This window comes from Orcinus orca, chromosome X, assembly GCF_937001465.1.
Source record: "Orcinus orca chromosome X, mOrcOrc1.1, whole genome shotgun sequence".
NCBI classification, from domain to species: domain Eukaryota; kingdom Metazoa; phylum Chordata; class Mammalia; order Artiodactyla; family Delphinidae; genus Orcinus; species Orcinus orca.
In genome coordinates, this window is record NC_064580.1 from 62,406,168 (window position 1) to 62,427,702 (window position 21,535).

At 54.2% G+C, this 21,535-nt stretch overlaps 2 protein-coding genes across 2 annotated transcripts; both read left to right on the plus strand.

The window, feature by feature from the left end:
- The first annotated feature begins 1,908 nt into the window (after window positions 1–1,908).
- LOC125962923 (uncharacterized protein CXorf49 homolog) lies at window positions 1,909–6,015 on the plus strand. Its single transcript, XM_049704509.1, has 4 exons — window positions 1,909–2,388; window positions 2,596–3,603; window positions 4,298–4,454; window positions 5,975–6,015. The coding sequence occupies exons 1-4, from the start codon at window positions 2,092–2,094 to the stop codon at window positions 6,013–6,015; spliced, it is 1,503 nt and encodes a 500-aa protein (XP_049560466.1). The 5' UTR covers window positions 1,909–2,091.
- Window positions 6,016–16,646: 10,631 nt separating this feature from the next.
- LOC125962924 (uncharacterized protein CXorf49 homolog) lies at window positions 16,647–20,745 on the plus strand. The gene is made up of 4 exons (XM_049704510.1): window positions 16,647–17,121; window positions 17,329–18,339; window positions 19,028–19,184; window positions 20,705–20,745. The coding sequence occupies exons 1-4, from the start codon at window positions 16,825–16,827 to the stop codon at window positions 20,743–20,745; spliced, it is 1,506 nt and encodes a 501-aa protein (XP_049560467.1). The 5' UTR covers window positions 16,647–16,824.
- Window positions 20,746–21,535: the final 790 nt, after the last annotated feature.

Below are 21,535 nucleotides of genomic sequence, written 5' to 3' on the forward strand. Positions count from 1 at the left end.
GATTGCAGATTTACAGTGCACCCAATCTCCCCTGCTCTGAAACTTCTCCAGCACGGCCAGCTTCTCAGGTGCAGACCCAGAAAACTGGGCCTTTGAGTTCCACAGGCAAGAGGGGTTCAGACACCCCAGGACTCTCCAGGAGGTCAGCCAGAGCACGATGCAGGAGAGAGAGGTGACTGAAGACAGAGGAGTATGAACGGGAAGGAGCAGAAGGAAGGTATGGGAGGAATGGAGCGGTGTCAGAGTAGGAGTGGGGTGGCAGACACGGGAAATTCTAACACCCATGGGCCGTATAGAAACCAAGGGAGGCACCACTCCCCAGACATCAGTACTGCTCAGCTCAGGGGAGCTGAGAAGTGACAGCTCCAAGAAAAATTGAGAGACACCTGGCTATCCACACCCACCGCCATCACAACTGGTAGGCCTTGGTTGTGCGTCCTTCAAAACTTTAAAACATACTTGTACATATACTTAAATGAATTCTCATACATTACATAGGATTGACTGGTGTGTGTGCGTGTGCCCACGCACGCAAGTGATTTAACTTACAAACGTGAATCCAAAGCCATCGTTCTGCAACTTGCAGTTGGAAGTCAGGCGGATGCTTCTGAAAGCTGTGAGAATGGCCTGATGCATTCCGTTGGACTGCCACGCTTTATGCTACTGGATGCTAAGCCACGTTGCATTCATCCATTTCCTTACTGACGGGAATTTGGAGTGTTCCCAGTTTTTCCCATCACCAACACCCTTGTGCATGTGTTCTTGTACACTACAGGTACCAGCGTGTCTCCGGAAGAAGTACCAGGCAGCGGACTTGCAGGAGCATAGAGGAAATAGATTCCTTCTTCCTTCCTTTTAAAGATCTTGGGCTAAAAGCAAGGACTCTGGAGTCAGATAGATTGGTTTCAATCCTGCCGCTGATCCCCACGAGCCGAATGACCTTGGGCCAGTGGCCGAACCTCTCAGTGCCTGTTTCCTCACCGGGAAGAGGCCAGTAATAGTTGGTACTACAGTTAAAGGCGTGTCACGCGGATGCATTATTATTTATGCCCAGCGCTTAGAAGAGTGCCAGGCACAGAGTCCGTGCCGGCACTAAGTTGCTTTCAATGGATTCTGCCAAATTACCTCCCAAATGCGTCTCTTGCACCACCGCCACAGGGGTTTGCTCCTAACCTCTCCCACCCTCGGAATGGTTAAGCTCTTTGAAGGTTGTCAACCTAGTGTGTGAAACCCGATTCGTGGTTTTAGTTCACATCTCCAGGATCAGCGGTGGGGAGCACCTTTTGGGGTGTAACTGGCCACTGCGATTTCCTCTTCTTTGAATTTGCCTCAGAGAGGGGGAAGGGCTGATGGAGCGAGGCCAACCCCAAGTCTATCCGCCACACCCGCCTGCCAGTAACGTCTGCTGAGCCACATTTGATGGAGCAGTTGAGACAGAGACCTTACAGAACGAAAATACGATCCCTTTGCTCTCTGGCCGACCCCTGATCACTGACTGCGGGACTCCTGTGCCCATTCTCCTGTTGGGTCTTAAGGCTTGCGGTGGAAGGGAGGCTGGCAAATGCTTTCGGCGCATGCTAGGCATCCAGCGCCTCCATCTTGACGTTTCATCCTCACCACCCCTGGAGCCCGGCGCCCTCACTCCCCGACGCCCTCGCCCCCCTGTATAGATGGGAAACGGAGGCTCAGAGCTGTGACTCTAACCAGAAAGGGGAGGCGGGACAGGAGGAGGCGGGCCCAGAGGCTTGACAGAGGGAGGCACTCCCACCATCTCCTTCACCAGCCAACTGCCCGGACCGCCCACGGGCTTGCGAGCAAACCAGAGGCCCTCGGCCCCATTGGTTAGGTCTCGACGGGGGCGGGCGAACAAGGCGCCCGCTGGTTGGCGGGGGCAGGACCAATGAGGAGGCTGCGGCGCGGGCGTGAGAGGCGCGCTGAAAGTGGCGCGTCCTTTCTTTTGAGGCGAGCTCGTGCGGTGCGTGAGGTGGTTGACGCTCCCTTCTGAGCGCCGGCCGCCTAGCCCGCCGTGACCGCGACCGCGACTCGGGCCATCGACCGTCGCCCCGGTTCCGGGGCCGCCCGGGTCGCGACATGAGCTCCCCGGATGAGGTGTATGTGTGGGGAAGGCGTGTCCGCCCAAAGGTCAGGGAGCGGGCCGGCGTCCGCATAGCCGGCCCCGCAGTCCCGCCGGGGCCCGACCCAGGCCCCGAGTCTGGGGAGCCGCGGAGCGGCAAGGGCGGAGGCGGCTTCCCGGACCCCGAGGGCTTCCAGTCGAAGCGGGAGATGCTGGAAGCGCGAGGGCCTGTGCTGTGGGGCCGCGAAGGCGGACCTGGCTCCCCAGATGAGCACACGAGGGACCTCCTGGACCTGATCGACGAGTCTGAGGCGGCCAAGGAGGCCAACCTGCAGCAGCTGACCGACCAGGACGTGCTGGGCGTCCGCAGATACCCGGACCCCGAGGGCTTCCAGTCTGAGCGGGAGATGCTGGAAGCGCGAGGGCCGGTGCTGTGGGGCCGCGAAGGCCGACCTGGCTCCCCAGAGGAGCACACGAGGGACCTCCTGGACCTGATCGAGGAGTCTGAGGCGGCCAAGGAGGCCAACCTGCAGCAGCTGACCGACCAGGACGTGCTGGGCGTCCGCAGGTACCCGTCCCCGGAGAGCTCCACCACCTTCAAAGAGTCCACCGTGTGGACACTGCGCCTCGAGGCGGGTCCCGGCGGTCGAGGAGCGCCCGGCCAGAGCTGTGGGGAGGCGCCGACGGCTCCAGCCGGCCCTCTCCACCTCGGTGGGCCTGAAGCGGGCCGGGCCTTGGGGAACCCTAAGAGAGGCACTAAGCGTAGGTTGAACGTGGCTGCGGATCGCCAGCGGCGCTCCGCGGAAGGCCTGGCCTGGCTGCTGTCCGACTCCGAGTCCTCAGATGAACTCAGTGAGACACAGCTGATGACGGTGAGCACTTACCGCAGAGGAGGAGGCCAGGCCAAGCCCAGCAGACCCGAGGATCCCGGGGACACTCCCAGACACTCGAAGTTCCAAGTCAGGGAGAATTACCGTCACGTGACAGGCTCTTCCCTGTCCTCGGCTCCACGAGGACTCTCTTCCGTTGTGGAAAGGCAGGGCGTGGGAGAGCAGGGCATCTCTTCCCCTAAGAAAATGCAGAGCGTGCTGTGGGGCAAGGGGGGCAGCAAGCCCAGCTACCCGGGAGCTGCTGCTGCTGCTGCTGCTGCTGCTGCTGCTGCTGCTGCTGCTGCTGCTTCTTCTGTTTCTGCTGCTGCTGCAGGTGGCCTGCCGCGGGTCACTCCTAGGAAGAACGGAGCCCAGGAGAAGAAATCCGTCCGGGAAGCATCCAAACTTGCCCTGGGGGGAACCTTCCGTTCCCGGGGGCAGCGAATCTCGGCAACTCCCGTGGAACCGGCCACCTTCCCCCCAATCTCTGGTATTCCGCTGCCTGGGAGACCCAAGAGTTATACCTTGGTCCTTTCGGGAACCAAACAGTCCAAGCACAGTGGCGCTGGGAAGAAATCCGTGGTCAGCTGGGCAAGGGAGTCTGAGGCAGTGGCGGGAGAAGATAAGGACCCAAATAGAGACCCAGCCCCAAAGGGCCAAGTGAGTAGGCCATGCTCCTCCTCTCTCCCCACTCTTCCCCCCCCCACAGCACCCAGGGCACACGTCTTCACCCATGCTGCCTCTGTCCACCCCTCAGAGGTTAGCATTGGGTGCCCCTCGGTCACTGGGTCATTACGATGCCAGATCGGGCTCCTTTTCCTAGGGACAAACATTAAGGTAGCACTTCGGGTGTCCTGGGCCCGGTTCTCCACCCTTGGCCTCTTTCCAACCTCCTCTGAGAGACTTGGGCTGGGATGGAAGGGAGGGCTGGTAGCTGAATTGGGTCGGGGGATCCCTTAAAAGCTTCCCCGGAAAGCCTCAGTATTTAGACTCACCAGCTTCCTGAATCCTCCTTCCTAGCTGTTCCCCAGACCTTCCTTGCAGGGGGCCTGGGCTTTCTCAGTGTCCCACTGTTGTGCCTAGATCAGCTCTGCCTGCTGGCCTGGGGCTGACTGAGGGAGAAAGTGCTAATGAGATCAGCCTTTCAATTCCCTTCCCAATTCCCTGCCTCACCCTGGCCCGAATCACACAACTCTCTCTCTCTGTCTCTCTCTCTCTCTGTCTCTCTCTCTGTCTCTGTCTCTCTCTCTGTCTCTCTCTCTCTCTCTCACACACACACACACACACACACACACACACACACACACACACACACACTTCCTTAGTCCAAATCGGTGAGAAATTTTTGTTTCAGCTGCTAACTCACAGGCCAGGGACATCTTGTCTGCGCATGCATCGTAGAAAAGCCAGCAGTGGCGACGTCAACACCAGAGGCCCCCAAGATCCAGGAAACTCAGAACCCTTGGCCCTGAACCAGGGAGAAGTCATGCCCAGGGGGCCTGCCCCCTCAGGTGAGTATCGTGGGTTTGATATGAGGGGAGGGAAGAGGGGTTGAGGACAGAAACCTCTGCCTCTGTCTCTGCCGGGGGCACAGCCTTGCTCCCAGGCAGCTTCTCCCACAGGAGATGGGGTGCTGAGAGGGCTGTCCTTGAGCCACATCATCCTCTGAGTGGGGTTTGTGCGGCCGGGGTGATCGGTGGCAGTGCCGCAAACAGCTGCTCCGGGTGTAGACTTGCAGGGGAACAGCCTTTTCTGTTATGTCCTGTTCGGCCACATTGCTCTCCCACGTGCTGGCTGTGGCTGCAGCTCTGGGAGGGTCGAATCCAGAGCCACATTGTTTGGGGACCACAGTGGCGAAATGGCTGTCCCCGGGGAACAGGGGAAGCAGGCCCAGAGACAAGGTTCCGGCTGCTGGGCGGAGCAGGGGCGGCTGGTTGCCAGCAGAGGGTGGTGCTGCCTCACCTCACTTTAGAGCCCGCTTGGCCCTTTCCACCTCACTGGGAGCCTGGGAAGCTGGATTGTGTGTCCTTTCCCTCTCAGGTGACCGGGGGCCACTTGACCATCCCTCAAGACCGGAAACGCAGCAGCAGCCACTGGGAACGCCCTGCTGTCCTTGGGTAATGCTTCCTCTGCATCCTGGAAATGCAGGCCCAAACTCGAGGGTGGGATCTGGGTCCAAGTTCAGCTGACATGGGTGGGCTCCCCCTCCCCTGCCCCCATCACGTACCCCACGGAGGGAGCCCACCTCCTTTCCACTGAGGAGCCCTTGCCAGTCTGACCACCCGGCTTTGGGGTGGAGGGCCCGGGGGAGAGGAGAAGGTGGAGGGGAGAGGAGAAGGTGGAGGAGAGAGGAGGCCAGAGTATACTAATCATTTCTCTTCCTCCTCTGTCTGCTGGCCTAGTGTCTCGAGCTAAAGAGAGAAGTAGACGAACTTAAGGAGCAACTTGGTATGAGGAACCAGGGCCGGAGAGCGGTGTCTTAGTGAAGAACCCGGGTGGGCACCTGGGGTGGGGGTGGGCTGCAGGTGCGGTGGGCCTGGCAGGGACGATCATCCCTGTGGGGAGGAGAACCTCTCAGGCCTGGCCCTGGAGCTGGCTGTGCATGTACAACTGGGCGTGTGTACAAATAGCAAAGTACTGTCTGGACTGCATGCACACTTTGACAACCAGACCAGTCCTAGGGAATGTCCTTCTGATAGGACTTTTAGAGATGCCTCGTTGATTTTTCCCTTGAACTGCTGCTTGGTGTGGCTTCTAAGGTTCTTGTTGGATTGTTTGTTTGTGTGTGTGACAAGTTCTGAGTGGTTGTGGCACGGCCCACAGCATGAGAGCTGCTGGCACATTTTGTTTCCCTTTAGGAACCGGTTCCACATTCAATTTGGGTGGTGGGGAGTGATCAGGCCCAGAGCGCTTTGCATCGGGTCTGGAGGGGTTTCAGGTATCAGGGCTAGGCGGTTCCTCACGGGGATAGGGGGACGGGCTTCTGTATCCCTCTGTCTGGAGCGCCTGCTAATGCCTGTCCCTGTTGCAGCCGCCATGCAGTACCTGGCTGACAAGTTGCAGACCCTTTGAAGTGAGTGTTACACACACCGTACCCCTTCCCACAGTCCTGGCTGTTGAGCAGGGCTGGGGGCTGGCCCTGGCTTGAGGCTCTTCCCTGACTCTGCTGTTTCACAGGTTGAGCCCAGCGTCTTCCTGCAAGAGGAGCAGCTGTTTGGGGCCCTGGAGCTGTGGCCAAGCTCGTTCCCTCCTGTTCTGCCTCAGCTAGGGCTTCCTCTCGCCCCTGTTTTGCCCCCGCCCCGCCCCAGTTTCACAGCAGTTTCCAATTAAAGTACCTCTCATATTCTGTGTTCTGCCTTCTCTCTGGAGGGGTAAGGGTCGGGGTCGGGGTAGGGGGCCGGGGCGGGGCGCTGCTCTACATCAGAGCCTTTTCCAGAACGCTATCTGTGGCATCCTGTGGTGGGGACTCTGGGCCAGCCTCTGCTACCATCCCTGCAGTCAAGCCAGCGGAGTGTCCCAGGTCTGGGTCCTGTGTGTGCTCTGCCTGGCCACATTGGCACGTCCTCCCTTTCCCCCGAAGGCCCTCTTCTAGCTCTCTCCAAACCCCCCTCCTCCTCTGGGGTCTGGCGGTTCCCATTCATCTCTGCCATTCACCCTTCCCATCAGCAGGAACTCATGACCCCCTTCCAGAGCTCCAATCTGGAAGCATTCACATCCTCCCTGCCCTAGCCAGCTGACCACCCTCCTCCAGCCGAGTCGTCTGTACACCATTGAGTGGAATTTGGCCCGTCAGGTTCTATGGCGAGTGTGGTTAGTAGGTCTGTGTTGTTGCATGGTCCCCGTCAAATACTCTTCCACCAGCCCCATGACACAGATTTTCCTGGAAATGATATTTCCGTGTCCCAGCTCAATCTCCCAGACTGCGTCTTTAGGACACACGAGATTGAGTCTGAACTCCATGTTCGATTTCCCCCTCACTCGAGGTTGGGGAGCACTTCCTTCCCTCAGCCAGGACCCAGGGCTGTACCAGCCTGAGACTCAGAGGGACAGACTTGTGTTTGAGTGAGGCAAGGGTGGTTGTGCCTGACACCCTTCCCGAAAGACCGGTGTTTTACTACACAAAAGGGGGTATGATGGTAGATTGGCCATTCAAGGTTGGTGACGGTGTGTCCCTGTGTGTGAATAAATGTAATCAGGGGTAATCTCCCTTGAGGGAGAAAGATGTGATTCAGGGAGTAAAGGGAGTAGAGGCTGGTCCAGGTTCTGTAAGGCATTGAATGAGCAAAAGCAAGGGTCGGATCTGTTTTGTTCAAGGGTTGTCCTTAAATTCCCAAAACATAGGAGGGGGATGATGCAGAAGTCACCAAACCCCACGACAGGCTGTCGGGATGCTCGAAATGTTGGATTCGCTGGAGGTGGCTCTCGATCCTACTCTGTGATCCTATGATCACATGGGTGTGGATGGAATGAGATTGGGAAGGGTGGCTCCTCAGAGTAGCTCATCTTAGAATCAGGGGACCCATATATGAGGCCACCCAACATGAGCTACCCGGGACAGGGGCAGGATGGGCGCAGTGAGGATGGGAAGTAAGGAGTGACTGCACCTGGACAATGGGGAGCACTTGGGTCCATCCTTCCCCCATATTCTCACCCTGACTCCCTTCCAGAGTCCATGGCATGAGCTCAGGTGGACAGACCACAGGTGGGATGGGACAGTCACAGACCTCAGGGTCAGAAAAGAACGTTCGTGGGACTTAATCCTTCGCCTCAAACCCCTCCCTGGAGAAGGTGGGCTTGATTGCTGCCCAGGCCTCTGGCTGGATTCCTAGAATGTACCCAGTGCCCCACCCAGCCTGTACCAGGCTTACGTTCTAGCCCCTCTTGCTCCGGCACTGCTCCCCACTGAGCTGAGGCCATTACCAATGAGTGTGTGTGCACTTCGAGGAAACAGAGCTAGCTTAGACCTTGGACCTGCCTCTGACCAGTAGAGACAGTCATTCCAGGTCATGTGTCCCTGCAGACACTCTGGAGAGAGTGAAGCTAACTACAGGCTGGAGACAGCCATCACAGGAACTCGCTTCCCAGTGCACACTATGGATGTTAATAGAATGTTAACAGAATGTTAATAGAAACCTTATTCATAGTCACCCCAAACTGAAAGCAATCAAGATGTTATTCAACAGATGAACGAATAAAACCATACATCTATAAATGAAACATTCTTTAACAATACAAAGGAAGGAACTCTTGATACATGCAACAACTTGGATGAATCGCAAATGCATTATGCTAAATGAAAGAAGCCAGTCTCAAAATGTTACATACTGTGTGATTGTGTTTGTATAATATTTGGAAAAGGTAAAACTATAGGGATGGGAAACAGATCACCAGTTATCAGAGGTTTGGGATGGGGGAGATGGTTTGACTACAAAGCAGCAGAATGAGGGAGATTTTGGGGCTGATGGAACTGTTTTGTATCCTGATTGTGGTGATAGTTACACAAATCTGTCCATGTGTTAAAACTCATGGTACTGAAAACAAAAAGTTAATTTTACTATGTAATAAATCAAAATATATGTAACTAAAAACATTAAATGTGTCATACATAAAGACTTGGGAATCATAATGGCATGCAAAATAGTACCAGCATTCTCAAAAGTGACATTGAAAGTCAGAAAACTTTTCAGCCTGAAATTATATATCAGCTATCAAATAAGCATGAAATTAAAGGTAATATTAAAGGTAATATTTGTTCATGCAAAGTCTTAAAAGAAATTATCACCCATGGTACCTGGAGAATGAGTACCATCAAAACACTGTGGTAAACCAAGAACAATGAAGACATTAGTTCTAGGAAGCAGAAGATCCCACTTAGGGTTTTGGTAAAGGAGTGTTCTAGGAGCAACACTCTAGGCAACCCATAAAGATTGAAACTGGGTCCAGGAAAGTGATTTCCAACAACAAAGGAATGGACATAGTTGAAGATTGAGAAAATATTGCCAATAGGCCTATGACAGAAATGTAAGCTCTTGAGGGAAGGAACGTCATCTGTTTTTCTCAGTGATGTAGCACCATGTGTTAGAACAGCACCATGTGTTAGAACAGTACCTTGTCAGCCCTCAATAGAGAATTGTTAAATGGAAAGGAGAGAAAGAGTGAATGAGAAGAGAGGAATTTGAGACAGCAAGTATACACTGACTCTTAAGGAGTTTTTATGTGAAGGTGAGCAGAGAAAAATGGTGTCGCTTGAAGGGAAATTGGAATCAAAAGAAGGTTTTCTTTAATTGGGAGAAACGACAACATACTTGTATGCTGATAGGAATGATCCAAAATAGAGAAAACTATTTATGAATGAGGGAAGTTTGTTTCTGATTGCCTGTATACTCTCAATGAAATGGGAAGCAAGGTCATCAGGTGAGAGCGAAGGTGGTCCATGATCAGCAAGTACCCCCTCAACTTTCCCGGATCATCTTGTGATCTTCTTCTTTCTTTTAAAAGTTTATTTATTTATTTGGCTGCGCTGGGCCTCTGTGGCTGCGCGCGGGCTTTCTCTAGTTGCGGTTAGCAGGGGCTACTCTTCGTTGTGGTGCGCGGGCTTCTCATTGCAGTGGCTTCTCTTGTTGTGGAGCATGGGCTCTAGGCACGCAGGCTTCAGCAGTTGTGGCACGCAGGCTCTAGAGCACAGGCTCCAGTAGCTGTGCCGCACAGGCTTAGTTGCTCCGTGGCATAGGGGATCTTCTGGGACCAGGGATCGAACCCGTGTCCCCTACATTGGCAGGCAGATTCTTAACCACTGTGCCACCAGGGAAGTCCCGTGATCTTCTTGTATGGAACTTTTCATAATAAAGTGCTGTGAAAAATTAAAAAGAAGTGCTTTTGTTCATTAAAAGGTATGATAAAAAGAGGGAAGGCAAGCTAAAAACTAGAAGATATTTACATAACACGAAATCATCAAAGAATTAAAGTATAGAATACATAAAGAACTTCCACAAATAAATATGCAAACAACCCAAGGGGAAAATGGGCAAAAGACACTAAATGAACACCTCATAGACAAGAAAATCCCCAAGGCCAAGCATATGAAAAGCTGCTCAATATTATTACTAATATTATTACTAATCAAGAAATTGCAGATTAAATCTACAATGAGTCACCATTTCACTATCACAAGATTGACAACAATTTTGTACTTTGTTAATATCAAATGTTGATGAGGATGTGGAACAGTTAAACACTGTTGATAGGAGTAGAAATTAGCATGACCGCATTGTAAAAACTCTGGCATGATCTAGTAATGTTGGAAATCTTCTTTCCCTATGAGATGACAATTTCAGTCCTAAGTATGAGCACTGGAACGCAGCTTCCCAGCCATTTGATTCTATGGCTCACACAGAAAATGATGATTGTATGGCATACAGGAGTAAGATGACAAAGTTGTTCAGGGCCAGAACCAAGCGGTCCAGGGGCTGCTGTCTGGCTATCTCTGGAGATGAAGGCCTCAAAGTCCCAGGTCCAAAAGTTGGAAAGCTCTGCCCTGGAAGGCTCTTGTACGTGGGCACCAGGAAACATGCGCCAGAATGTTTATAGTAGCGCTATGAATAATATCTGCCCAAATGGAAACAACCCAAATTACCCATTGACAGTAGAATGGATACATAGGTTGAGATACAGTTGATTCTTGTTATTTGTAGATTCCATACTTGCAAATTCCCCTATTTGCTAAAATTCATTTTTAACCACAAATCAGTACCAGAGTGCTTTCCTCCTCATTCGAGAGAGCTGTGAAAAATTTGAGTTGGTGGAATATGTTCCCAACTGAGGTCAAACAAGGTGACGCCCTGCCTTCTGGTTTCAGTCTCATACTGCAAGCAAGTGTCCTTTTCATGATTTATTTGGTGCCACATAGTTTGCATTTTTGTGCTTCTTTGTTGGTGATTTCATAATTAAAGATGGCCTCCAAGCTTAGTGCTGAAGTACTGTCTAGTGTCCTTGAGTGCAAAATGACTATGACGTGCACTCAAGAAAATATGTGTGTTACATAAACCTTGTTCAGGCATGATTTATAATGCTGTTGGCTGTGAGGTCAGTGTTAATGAATCAATAATATTTGTATTAAATAGAGTGCCTTTAAACAGAAACACACATGAAACATGATTACGCAGCGATCAGTCGATGAAAATGTTGTGACCAGCGGATGGTAGGAACTTGAAATTATATTTCCCTTAGGAGCAATGTTTCAGGATTGCCTAATTCAGTGTTCATGGCAACTTTATAGACTGCAAATAACTATCATGATAATGAGAGTCTACTGTATATTCATTTGGTGGAACAGTGTACAGCAATGAAAATGAACAAGTGCCTGCCACATGCGACAACAGGGATGAATCTCAGTTACACAGTATCACACGGGAGAAGTCAGAAACAACACAAATGATTCCATTTACATAAAGACCAAAGGATGCAGCAAAACCAACGTTGTTAGGAATATGAACCTATGTAGAGAATAACTAAAGAAAAGGAAGGGAATGATGAAGACAAAGGATAGAGGTTACTTCTGAGGAGGGTGAAGGGAAAGGAATTGGAGCTTCCATGCAAGGAACTTCTAAGGTTATGGTGACGTTTGAAAAAACACTGCTATAAAAGTTTACTGAGGGAATGAATGACTCCCAAATCTGTATCTCTCTCTAGCTTTGACCCCTCACTGGTGTTCCAGAACCAAATTTCTAAGTGCATCCTGGCTAATTCCACCTGCATGTCCTATAAGAAACACAACCTTAATGTATCCAAAATCCCATCATTTCCCTCCCAATCTTTCTTTACTTCCTGTGTCCTTATGCTCCCCACCACAAAGTCACTCAAAACGGAAATGACTTCTGCTTCCTTGTGGTGGCCATAGAAACATGCCCCTCCGATCCACTGCAGGGAACATAGTAGATTGGCAAGTGCCAGCTGCCACTTCTCTGGCACCACCATTGTTTGTGCCAAGATCCCACATCCTCTGGGTAGCTCCCAGCCAGTGACTGAGCATGGCAGGGGCATACTGCTTCAGGACAGGGACTCCTCTAAATGGCAGCTGTAGGGTGGGGACTCCACATGAGCCTGAACAAACTAAACTAAACGGAACTAAAGTTTACTGTTAGAACGAAACTGCATCTGAGATTCTTCTTATCTGACCCTCCTTTCCCCCGCGTCTCTCTTACAGACGTCAGACCCGCATCGCACCCTGAAGAAGAAGACTCATTCCTGCTCCTTCTCCTTTATCCTTCACATGCCATTCTCCCATCATGTTCGTTCATGTCCAATCATGCCTTGGTGTCCGTATTTTTGGAGGACCCAAACTAACAAAAGTGGTACCAGGAGTGGTCTGAGAAGTTAGCTATAAGATGGGGTTTATGGACCAGCTCACTCACTGCCCAAATGACAAAGAGCATACCATTTTGAGTGTTATGTGGGGCATGGATAATCTCTAGCACAAGGTTACCTCCTGATTCCTTAAGGTTTTATCCATACGTACCTTGAAAAATATCCCAGTGGAGGGTCTTACTTGTGGCCTGTGAGATGATTCAGGCCTTTGAATGGTAGGGAGGGCACTATATCTATAGGGAGGGCAGAGGCGGCTGTTCATCACTGTTATACTGGCGCCCTGCAAAGACATAATGAGAAACTAAGGGACATTACCAAACAGTTAAGGGCCAAGTGTAAGATTCATGGGGTTTTCTTGGTGGCATACAAAATGCCCTTGCCTCCTGCAGAGACAGCTGAGTAGCTCACAGATTATGTGATAACAGTAAGTGCAGAACTCCAGAGATGTATACATCCTTGACAAACACAGGCCTGTTATAGGAAGGTCAGGGCCCTTTTTGGAAAAACTTCAGACTCTGAAATGTAGGTCGGGTATATTGGCATGGATGTCTCCAAACGTTGGCTTATCAGATCCAAACGTCCTGAGGCCTCAAAGCTTGCAGGGTGGCCCTTCCTTCCTTAGCAAGAGCTAACACATGCCCTGTGCTGGTAGATGCCACAGAGTCTGCTCCCCCACAAAGTGACAGACGCCTCTCCCTGGGAAACCCTCATCTCTTCTCCATAAACTCACTGGGATATGCCGAGCCTGATAAGGGGAAAAAGAAATTATACACCAAGAAATAACAAGCCTGTACTGGCAGGAGCAGGGCAATATCCCTGGGATTGGATTTTGAGGGTGCTGGATCAAGTGGACAGGAATATAAGAGTGGATAAGCAAGTTTTGCTGAGCGGAGGCGCTTTCTCATGCCATGGGATTTAACACACGGGCAAGGACTCCAGGAGATGGAGGAAATTCACTGCCAGACTGGCCCTTTGAAACTTTGAGAAAGTGATGGCCCATAAGGAGAGAAGTGGAAATGCCTGCCTTGGATTGGCAGATGGCAGAGGAAGGAACAATAAGGTTGAGTGATGCAGACATGCTAGAACGGACAGAAAAGGTGAGGCCAGTCACATGGCCTCATGGTTATGTCCCACTGTAGGGCTGAGAGGACACATCACTCACCAAAGCCATCAGGAGTGTTCTGGTGAGAGGGGCCCCAGCATCACTAGAAGTTTGGTGGTTGCTCCCCTCTGGAGGCCAATGCCAATGATGGAAGGAAAGTGGTCCCGACCTGGGCTCATTACCACCCATGGGAGCCAACGAATTCTGACATAATAGAGGGCAGAGGGCAGCTCTTAACCAAGAGATGCCAGCAGACCACATTTCCAGTAACGACCAGCAAGGTCAGAGGGGCAGTCAAGAGTGCCTGCTTGACCGGCAGAAAGCTGAGAAGATGGCTCAGACAGCATGGCTCCCTAGGGGCAACGACAGCCAGCAAAAGGCAAGAATGCAAGAGAAGGAGGGCCATCATCCCGCTAAAATGCCACAGTCTCCTGCTCAGTTCCTGGTCCTGAGCCAATTCAGAGACTGGCCCCACTGAAGAGGTGGATGAGTCCTGAGGAGGAAGGATCCAGAAACAAGGCAGTGGGTTATGACCGTCCCTAAAGAGAATGACTGTCAGTTCTCAGGTGACTGTACCCGGAGGCTAGAAAAAGACCCAGACACTTCTACTACTACTGGACACAGGATCTGAGCTGACATTGATCCAGGAGGCCCAAAGTGTCATGATGGGGCCCCATTAGAATGGGGCTTATGAGGCCCTGACATTAAAAGGAGTTGGGAATAGAGACCGGTTCACAGTGAGCTGAATGGGTCCCTGGACCAAAATAGCAGTCATTTCTCCACTCCCCAAGCTGATAATGATAAGTGATGCACTTGGCAGTTGGAGCAATGACTTCCACATTGGGTCACTGCTCTGTGGGGTAAGAGCTATCCCGGTGGGGAAAGCCAAGAGGAACCTCTGACACTGGCTCCCACCCCAGGCCAAGAGAGTAAGTCAAAAGCAGTATTGGATCCTGGTGAGCACAGGGGGCTAAAGCAGAGATTAGTAGACATCGTTGGAGACGTATGGGATGCAGGGGAAGAGGAGGTAGGAGAGCCACAGGGACGAAGAGAGTGGAGAAGGTGAGAAGAAGTTCTGGGAGTCTCTCTCTGGGGGAGGGAGGAAGGGAATGGAAATGGTGAGAGGGAAGACGGAGGCTTCCACTGAATCCACTGGTAATGTTTCCTAGGGTGCTGGTGGATGCAGGAGATTTTGCTATATCCTTCCTTATCCATTTTAACATATTTGAAATAGCACACCATGACTTAAAAAGTCACTGGGAGAAGTGGAAGAGGGCGGTATCCACAAACGGGCAGGCACCATCGGGGGCAGGCTCGAGGAGGAGGATTGCAGATTTACAGTGCACCCAATCTCCCCTGCTCTGAAACTTCTCCAGCACGGCCAGCTTCTCAGGTGCAGACCCAGAAAACTGGGCCTTTGAGTTCCACAGGCAAGAGGGGTTCAGACACCCCAGGACTCTCCAGGAGGTCAGCCAGAGCACGATGCAGGAGAGAGAGGTGACTGAAGACAGAGGAGTATGAACGGGAAGGAGCAGAAGGAAGGTATGGGAGGAATGGAGCGGTGTCAGAGTAGGAGTGGGGTGGCAGACACGGGAAATTCTAACACCCATGGGCCGTATAGAAACCAAGGGAGGCACCACTCCCCAGACATCAGTACTGCTCAGCTCAGGGGAGCTGAGAAGTGACAGCTCCAAGAAAAATTGAGAGACACCTGGCTATCCACACCCACCGCCATCACAACTGGTAGGCCTTGGTTGTGCGTCCTTCAAAACTTTAAAACATACTTGTACATATACTTAAATGAATTCTCATACATTACATAGGATTGACTGGTGTGTGTGCGTGTGCCCACGCACGCAAGTGATTTAACTTACAAACGTGAATCCAAAGCCATCGTTCTGCAACTTGCAGTTGGAAGTCAGGCGGATGCTTCTGAAAGCTGTGAGAATGGCCTGATGCATTCCGTTGGACTGCCACGCTTTATGCTACTGGATGCTAAGCCACGTTGCATTCATCCATTTCCTTACTGACGGGAATTTGGAGTGTTCCCAGTTTTTCCCATCACCAACACCCTTGTGCATGTGTTCTTGTACACTACAGGTACCAGCGTGTCTCCGGAAGAAGTACCAGGCAGCGGACTTGCAGGAGCATAGAGGAAATAGATTCCTTCTTCCTTCCTTTTAAAGATCTTGGGCTAAAAGCAAGGACTCTGGAGTCAGATAGATTGGTTTCAATCCTGCCGCTGATCCCCACGAGCCGAATGACCTTGGGCCAGTGGCCGAACCTCTCAGTGCCTGTTTCCTCACCGGGAAGAGGCCAGTAATAGTTGGTACTACAGTTAAAGGCGTGTCACGCGGATGCATTATTATTTATGCCCAGCGCTTAGAAGAGTGCCAGGCACAGAGTCCGTGCCGGCACTAAGTTGCTTTCAATGGATTCTGCCAAATTACCTCCCAAATGCGTCTCTTGCACCACCGCCACAGGGGTTTGCTCCTAACCTCTCCCACCCTCGGAATGGTTAAGCTCTTTGAAGGTTGTCAACCTAGTGTGTGAAACCCGATTCGTGGTTTTAGTTCACATCTCCAGGATCAGCGGTGGGGAGCACCTTTTGGGGTGTAACTGGCCACTGCGATTTCCTCTTCTTTGAATTTGCCTCAGAGAGGGGGAAGGGCTGATGGAGCGAGGCCAACCCCAAGTCTATCCGCCACACCCGCCTGCCAGTAACGTCTGCTGAGCCACATTTGATGGAGCAGTTGAGACAGAGACCTTACAGAACGAAAATACGATCCCTTTGCTCTCTGGCCGACCCCTGATCACTGACTGCGGGACTCCTGTGCCCATTCTCCTGTTGGGTCTTAAGGCTTGCGGTGGAAGGGAGGCTGGCAAATGCTTTCGGCGCATGCTAGGCATCCAGCGCCTCCATCTTGACGTTTCATCCTCACCACCCCTGGAGCCCGGCGCCCTCACTCCCCGACGCCCTCGACCCCCTGTATAGATGGGAAACGGAGGCTCAGAGCTGTGACTCTAACCAGAAAGGGGAGGCGGGACAGGAGGAGGCGGGCCCAGAGGCTTGACAGAGGGAGGCACTCCCACCATCTCCTTCACCAGCCAACTGCCCGGACCGCCCACGGGCTTGCGAGCAAACCAGAGGCCCTCGGCCCCATTGGTTAGGTCTCAACGGGGGCGGGCGAACAAGGCGCCCGCTGGTTGGCGGGGGCAGGACCAATGAGGAGGCTGCGGCGCGGGCGTGAGAGGCGCGCTGAAAGTGGCGCGTCCTTTCTTTTGAGGCGAGCTCGTGCGGTGCGTGAGGTGGTTGACGCTCCCTTCTGAGCGCCGGCCGCCTAGCCCGCCGTGACCGCGACCGCGACTCGGGCCATCGACCGTCGCCCCGGTTCCGGGGCCGCCCGGGTCGCGACATGAGCTCCCCGGATGAGGTGTATGTGTGGGGAAGGCGTGTCCGCCCAAAGGTCAGGGAGCGGGCCGGCGTCCGCATAGCCGGCCCCGCAGTCCCGCCGGGGCCCGACCCAGGCCCCGAGTCTGGGGAGCCGCGGAGCGGCAAGGGCGGAGGCGGCTTCCCGGACCCCGAGGGCTTCCAGTCGAAGCGGGAGATGCTGGAAGCGCGAGGGCCTGTGCTGTGGGGCCGCGAAGGCGGACCTGGCTCCCCAGATGAGCACACGAGGGACCTCCTGGACCTGATCGACGAGTCTGAGGCGGCCAAGGAGGCCAACCTGCAGCAGCTGACCGACCAGGACGTGCTGGGCGTCCGCAGATACCCGGACCCCGAGGGCTTCCAGTCTGAGCGGGAGATGCTGGAAGCGCGAGGGCCGGTGCTGTGGGGCCGCGAAGGCCGACCTGGCTCCCCAGAGGAGCACACGAGGGACCTCCTGGACCTGATCGAGGAGTCTGAGGCGGCCAAGGAGGCCAACCTGCAGCAGCTGACCGACCAGGACGTGCTGGGCGTCCGCAGGTACCCGTCCCCGGAGAGCTCCACCACCTTCAAAGAGTCCACCGTGTGGACACTGCGCCTCGAGGCGGGTCCCGGCGGTCGAGGAGCGCCCGGCCAGAGCTGTGGGGAGGCGCCGACGGCTCCAGCCGGCCCTCTCCACCTCGGTGGGCCTGAAGCGGGCCGGGCCTTGGGGAACCCTAAGAGAGGCACTAAGCGTAGGTTGAACGTGGCTGCGGATCGCCAGCGGCGCTCCGCGGAAGGCCTGGCCTGGCTGCTGTCCGACTCCGAGTCCTCAGATGAACTCAGTGAGACACAGCTGATGACGGTGAGCACTTACCGCAGAGGAGGAGGCCAGGCCAAGCCCAGCAGACCCGAGGATCCCGGGGACACTCCCAGACACTCGAAGTTCCAAGTCAGGGAGAATTACCGTCACGTGACAGGCTCTTCCCTGTCCTCGGCTCCACGAGGACTCTCTTCCGTTGTGGAAAGGCAGGGCGTGGGAGAGCAGGGCATCTCTTCCCCTAAGAAAATGCAGAGCGTGCTGTGGGGCAAGGGGGGCAGCAAGCCCAGCTACCCGGGAGCAGCTGCTGCTGCTGCTGCTGCTGCTGCTGCTGCTGCTGCTGCTGCTGCTGCTTCTTCTGTTTCTGCTGCTGCTGCAGGTGGCCTGCCGCGGGTCACTCCTAGGAAGAACGGAGCCCAGGAGAAGAAATCCGTCCGGGAAGCATCCAAACTTGCCCTGGGGGGAACCTTCCGTTCCCGGGGGCAGCGAATCTCGGCAACTCCCGTGGAACCGGCCACCTTCCCCCCAATCTCTGGTATTCCGCTGCCTGGGAGACCCAAGAGTTATACCTTGGTCCTTTCGGGAACCAAACAGTCCAAGCACAGTGGCGCTGGGAAGAAATCCGTGGTCAGCTGGGCAAGGGAGTCTGAGGCAGTGGCGGGAGAAGATAAGGACCCAAATAGAGACCCAGCCCCAAAGGGCCAAGTGAGTAGGCCATGCTCCTCCTCTCTCCCCACTCTTCCCCCCCCCACAGCACCCAGGGCACACGTCTTCACCCATGCTGCCTCTGTCCACCCCTCAGAGGTTAGCATTGGGTGCCCCTCGGTCACTGGGTCATTACGATGCCAGATCGGGCTCCTTTTCCTAGGGACAAACATTAAGGTAGCACTTCGGGTGTCCTGGGCCCGGTTCCCCACCCTTGGCCTCTTTCCAACCTCCTCTGAGAGACTTGGGCTGGGATGGAAGGGAGGGCTGGTAGCTGAATTGGGTCGGGGGATCCCTTAAAAGCTTCCCCGGAAAGCCTCAGTATTTAGACTCACCAGCTTCCTGAATCCTCCTTCCTAGCTGTTCCCCAGACCTTCCTTGCAGGGGGCCTGGGCTTTCTCAGTGTCCCACTGTTGTGCCTAGATCAGCTCTGCCTGCTGGCCTGGGGCTGACTGAGGGAGAAAGTGCTAATGAGATCAGCCTTTCAATTCCCTTCCCAATTCCCTGCCTCACCCTGGCCCGAATCACACAACTCTCTCTCTCTGTCTCTCTCTCTCTCTGTCTCTCTCTCTGTCTCTGTCTCTCTCTCTGTCTCTCTCTCTCTCTCACACACACACACACACACACACACACACACACACACACACACACTTCCTTAGTCCAAATCGGTGAGAAATTTTTGTTTCAGCTGCTAACTCACAGGCCAGGGACATCTTGTCTGCGCATGCATCGTAGAAAAGCCAGCAGTGGCGACGTCAACACCAGAGGCCCCCAAGATCCAGGAAACTCAGAACCCTTGGCCCTGAACCAGGGAGAAGTCATGCCCAGGGGGCCTGCCCCCTCAGGTGAGTATCGTGGGTTTGATATGAGGGGAGGGAAGAGGGGTTGAGGACAGAAACCTCTGCCTCTGTCTCTGCCGGGGGCACAGCCTTGCTCCCAGGCAGCTTCTCCCACAGGAGATGGGGTGCTGAGAGGGCTGTCCTTGAGCCACATCATCCTCTGAGTGGGGTTTGTGCGGCCGGGGTGATCGGTGGCAGTGCCGCAAACAGCTGCTCCGGGTGTAGACTTGCAGGGGAACAGCCTTTTCTGTTATGTCCTGTTCGGCCACATTGCTCTCCCACGTGCTGGCTGTGGCTGCAGCTCTGGGAGGGTCGAATCCAGAGCCACATTGTTTGGGGACCACAGTGGCGAAATGGCTGTCCCCGGGGAACAGGGGAAGCAGGCCCAGAGACAAGGTTCCGGCTGCTGGGCGGAGCAGGGGCGGCTGGTTGCCAGCAGAGGGTGGTGCTGCCTCACCTCACTTTAGAGCCCGCTTGGCCCTTTCCACCTCACTGGGAGCCTGGGAAGCTGGATTGTGTGTCCTTTCCCTCTCAGGTGACCGGGGGCCACTTGACCATCCCTCAAGACCGGAAACGCAGCAGCAGCCACTGGGAACGCCCTGCTGTCCTTGGGTAATGCTTCCTCTGCATCCTGGAAATGCAGGCCCAAACTCGAGGGTGGGATCTGGGTCCAAGTTCAGCTGACATGGGTGGGCTCCCCCTCCCCTGCCCCCATCACGTACCCCACGGAGGGAGCCCACCTCCTTTCCACTGAGGAGCCCTTGCCAGTCTGACCACCCGGCTTTGGGGTGGAGGGCCCGGGGGAGAGGAGAAGGTGGAGGGGAGAGGAGAAGGTGGAGGAGAGAGGAGGCCAGAGTATACTAATCATTTCTCTTCCTCCTCTGTCTGCTGGCCTAGTGTCTCGAGCTAAAGAGAGAAGTAGACGAACTTAAGGAGCAACTTGGTATGAGGAACCAGGGCCGGAGAGCGGTGTCTTAGTGAAGAACCCGGGTGGGCACCTGGGGTGGGGGTGGGCTGCAGGTGCGGTGGGCCTGGCAGGGACGATCATCCCTGTGGGGAGGAGAACCTCTCAGGCCTGGCCCTGGAGCTGGCTGTGCATGTACAACTGGGCGTGTGTACAAATAGCAAAGTACTGTCTGGACTGCATGCACACTTTGACAACCAGACCAGTCCTAGGGAATGTCCTTCTGATAGGACTTTTAGAGATGCCTCGTTGATTTTTCCCTTGAACTGCTGCTTGGTGTGGCTTCTAAGGTTCTTGTTGGATTGTTTGTTTGTGTGTGTGACAAGTTCTGAGTGGTTGTGGCACGGCCCACAGCATGAGAGCTGCTGGCACATTTTGTTTCCCTTTAGGAACCGGTTCCACATTCAATTTGGGTGGTGGGGAGTGATCAGGCCCAGAGCGCTTTGCATCGGGTCTGGAGGGGTTTCAGGTATCAGGGCTAGGCGGTTCCTCACGGGGATAGGGGGACGGGCTTCTGTATCCCTCTGTCTGGAGCGCCTGCTAATGCCTGTCCCTGTTGCAGCCGCCATGCAGTACCTGGCTGACAAGTTGCAGACCCTTTGAAGTGAGTGTTACACACACCGTACCCCTTCCCACAGTCCTGGCTGTTGAGCAGGGCTGGGGGCTGGCCCTGGCTTGAGGCTCTTCCCTGACTCTGCTGTTTCACAGGTTGAGCCCAGCGTCTTCCTGCAAGAGGAGCAGCTGTTTGGGGCCCTGGAGCTGTGGCCAAGCTCGTTCCCTCCTGTTCTGCCTCAGCTAGGGCTTCCTCTCGCCCCTGTTTTGCCCCCGCCCCGCCCCAGTTTCACAGCAGTTTCCAATTAAAGTACCTCTCATATTCTGTGTTCTGCCTTCTCTCTGGAGGGGTAAGGGTCGGGGTCGGGGTAGGGGGCCGGGGCGGGGCGCTGCTCTACATCAGAGCCTTTTCCAGAACGCTATCTGTGGCATCCTGTGGTGGGGACTCTGGGCCAGCCTCTGCTACCATCCCTGCAGTCAAGCCAGCGGAGTGTCCCAGGTCTGGGTCCTGTGTGTGCTCTGCCTGGCCACATTGGCACGTCCTCCCTTTCCCCCGAAGGCCCTCTTCTAGCTCTCTCCAAACCCCCCTCCTCCTCTGGGGTCTGGCGGTTCCCATTCATCTCTGCCATTCACCCTTCCCATCAGCAGGAACTCATGAGCCCCTTCCAGAGCTCCAATCTGGAAGCATTCACATCCTCCCTGCCCTAGCCAGCTGACCACCCTCCTCCAGCCGGGTCGTCTGTACACCCTTGAGTGGAATTTGGCCCGTCAGGTTCTATGGCGAGTGTGGTTAGTAGGTCTGTGTTGTTGCATGGTCCCCATCAAATACTCTTCCACCAGC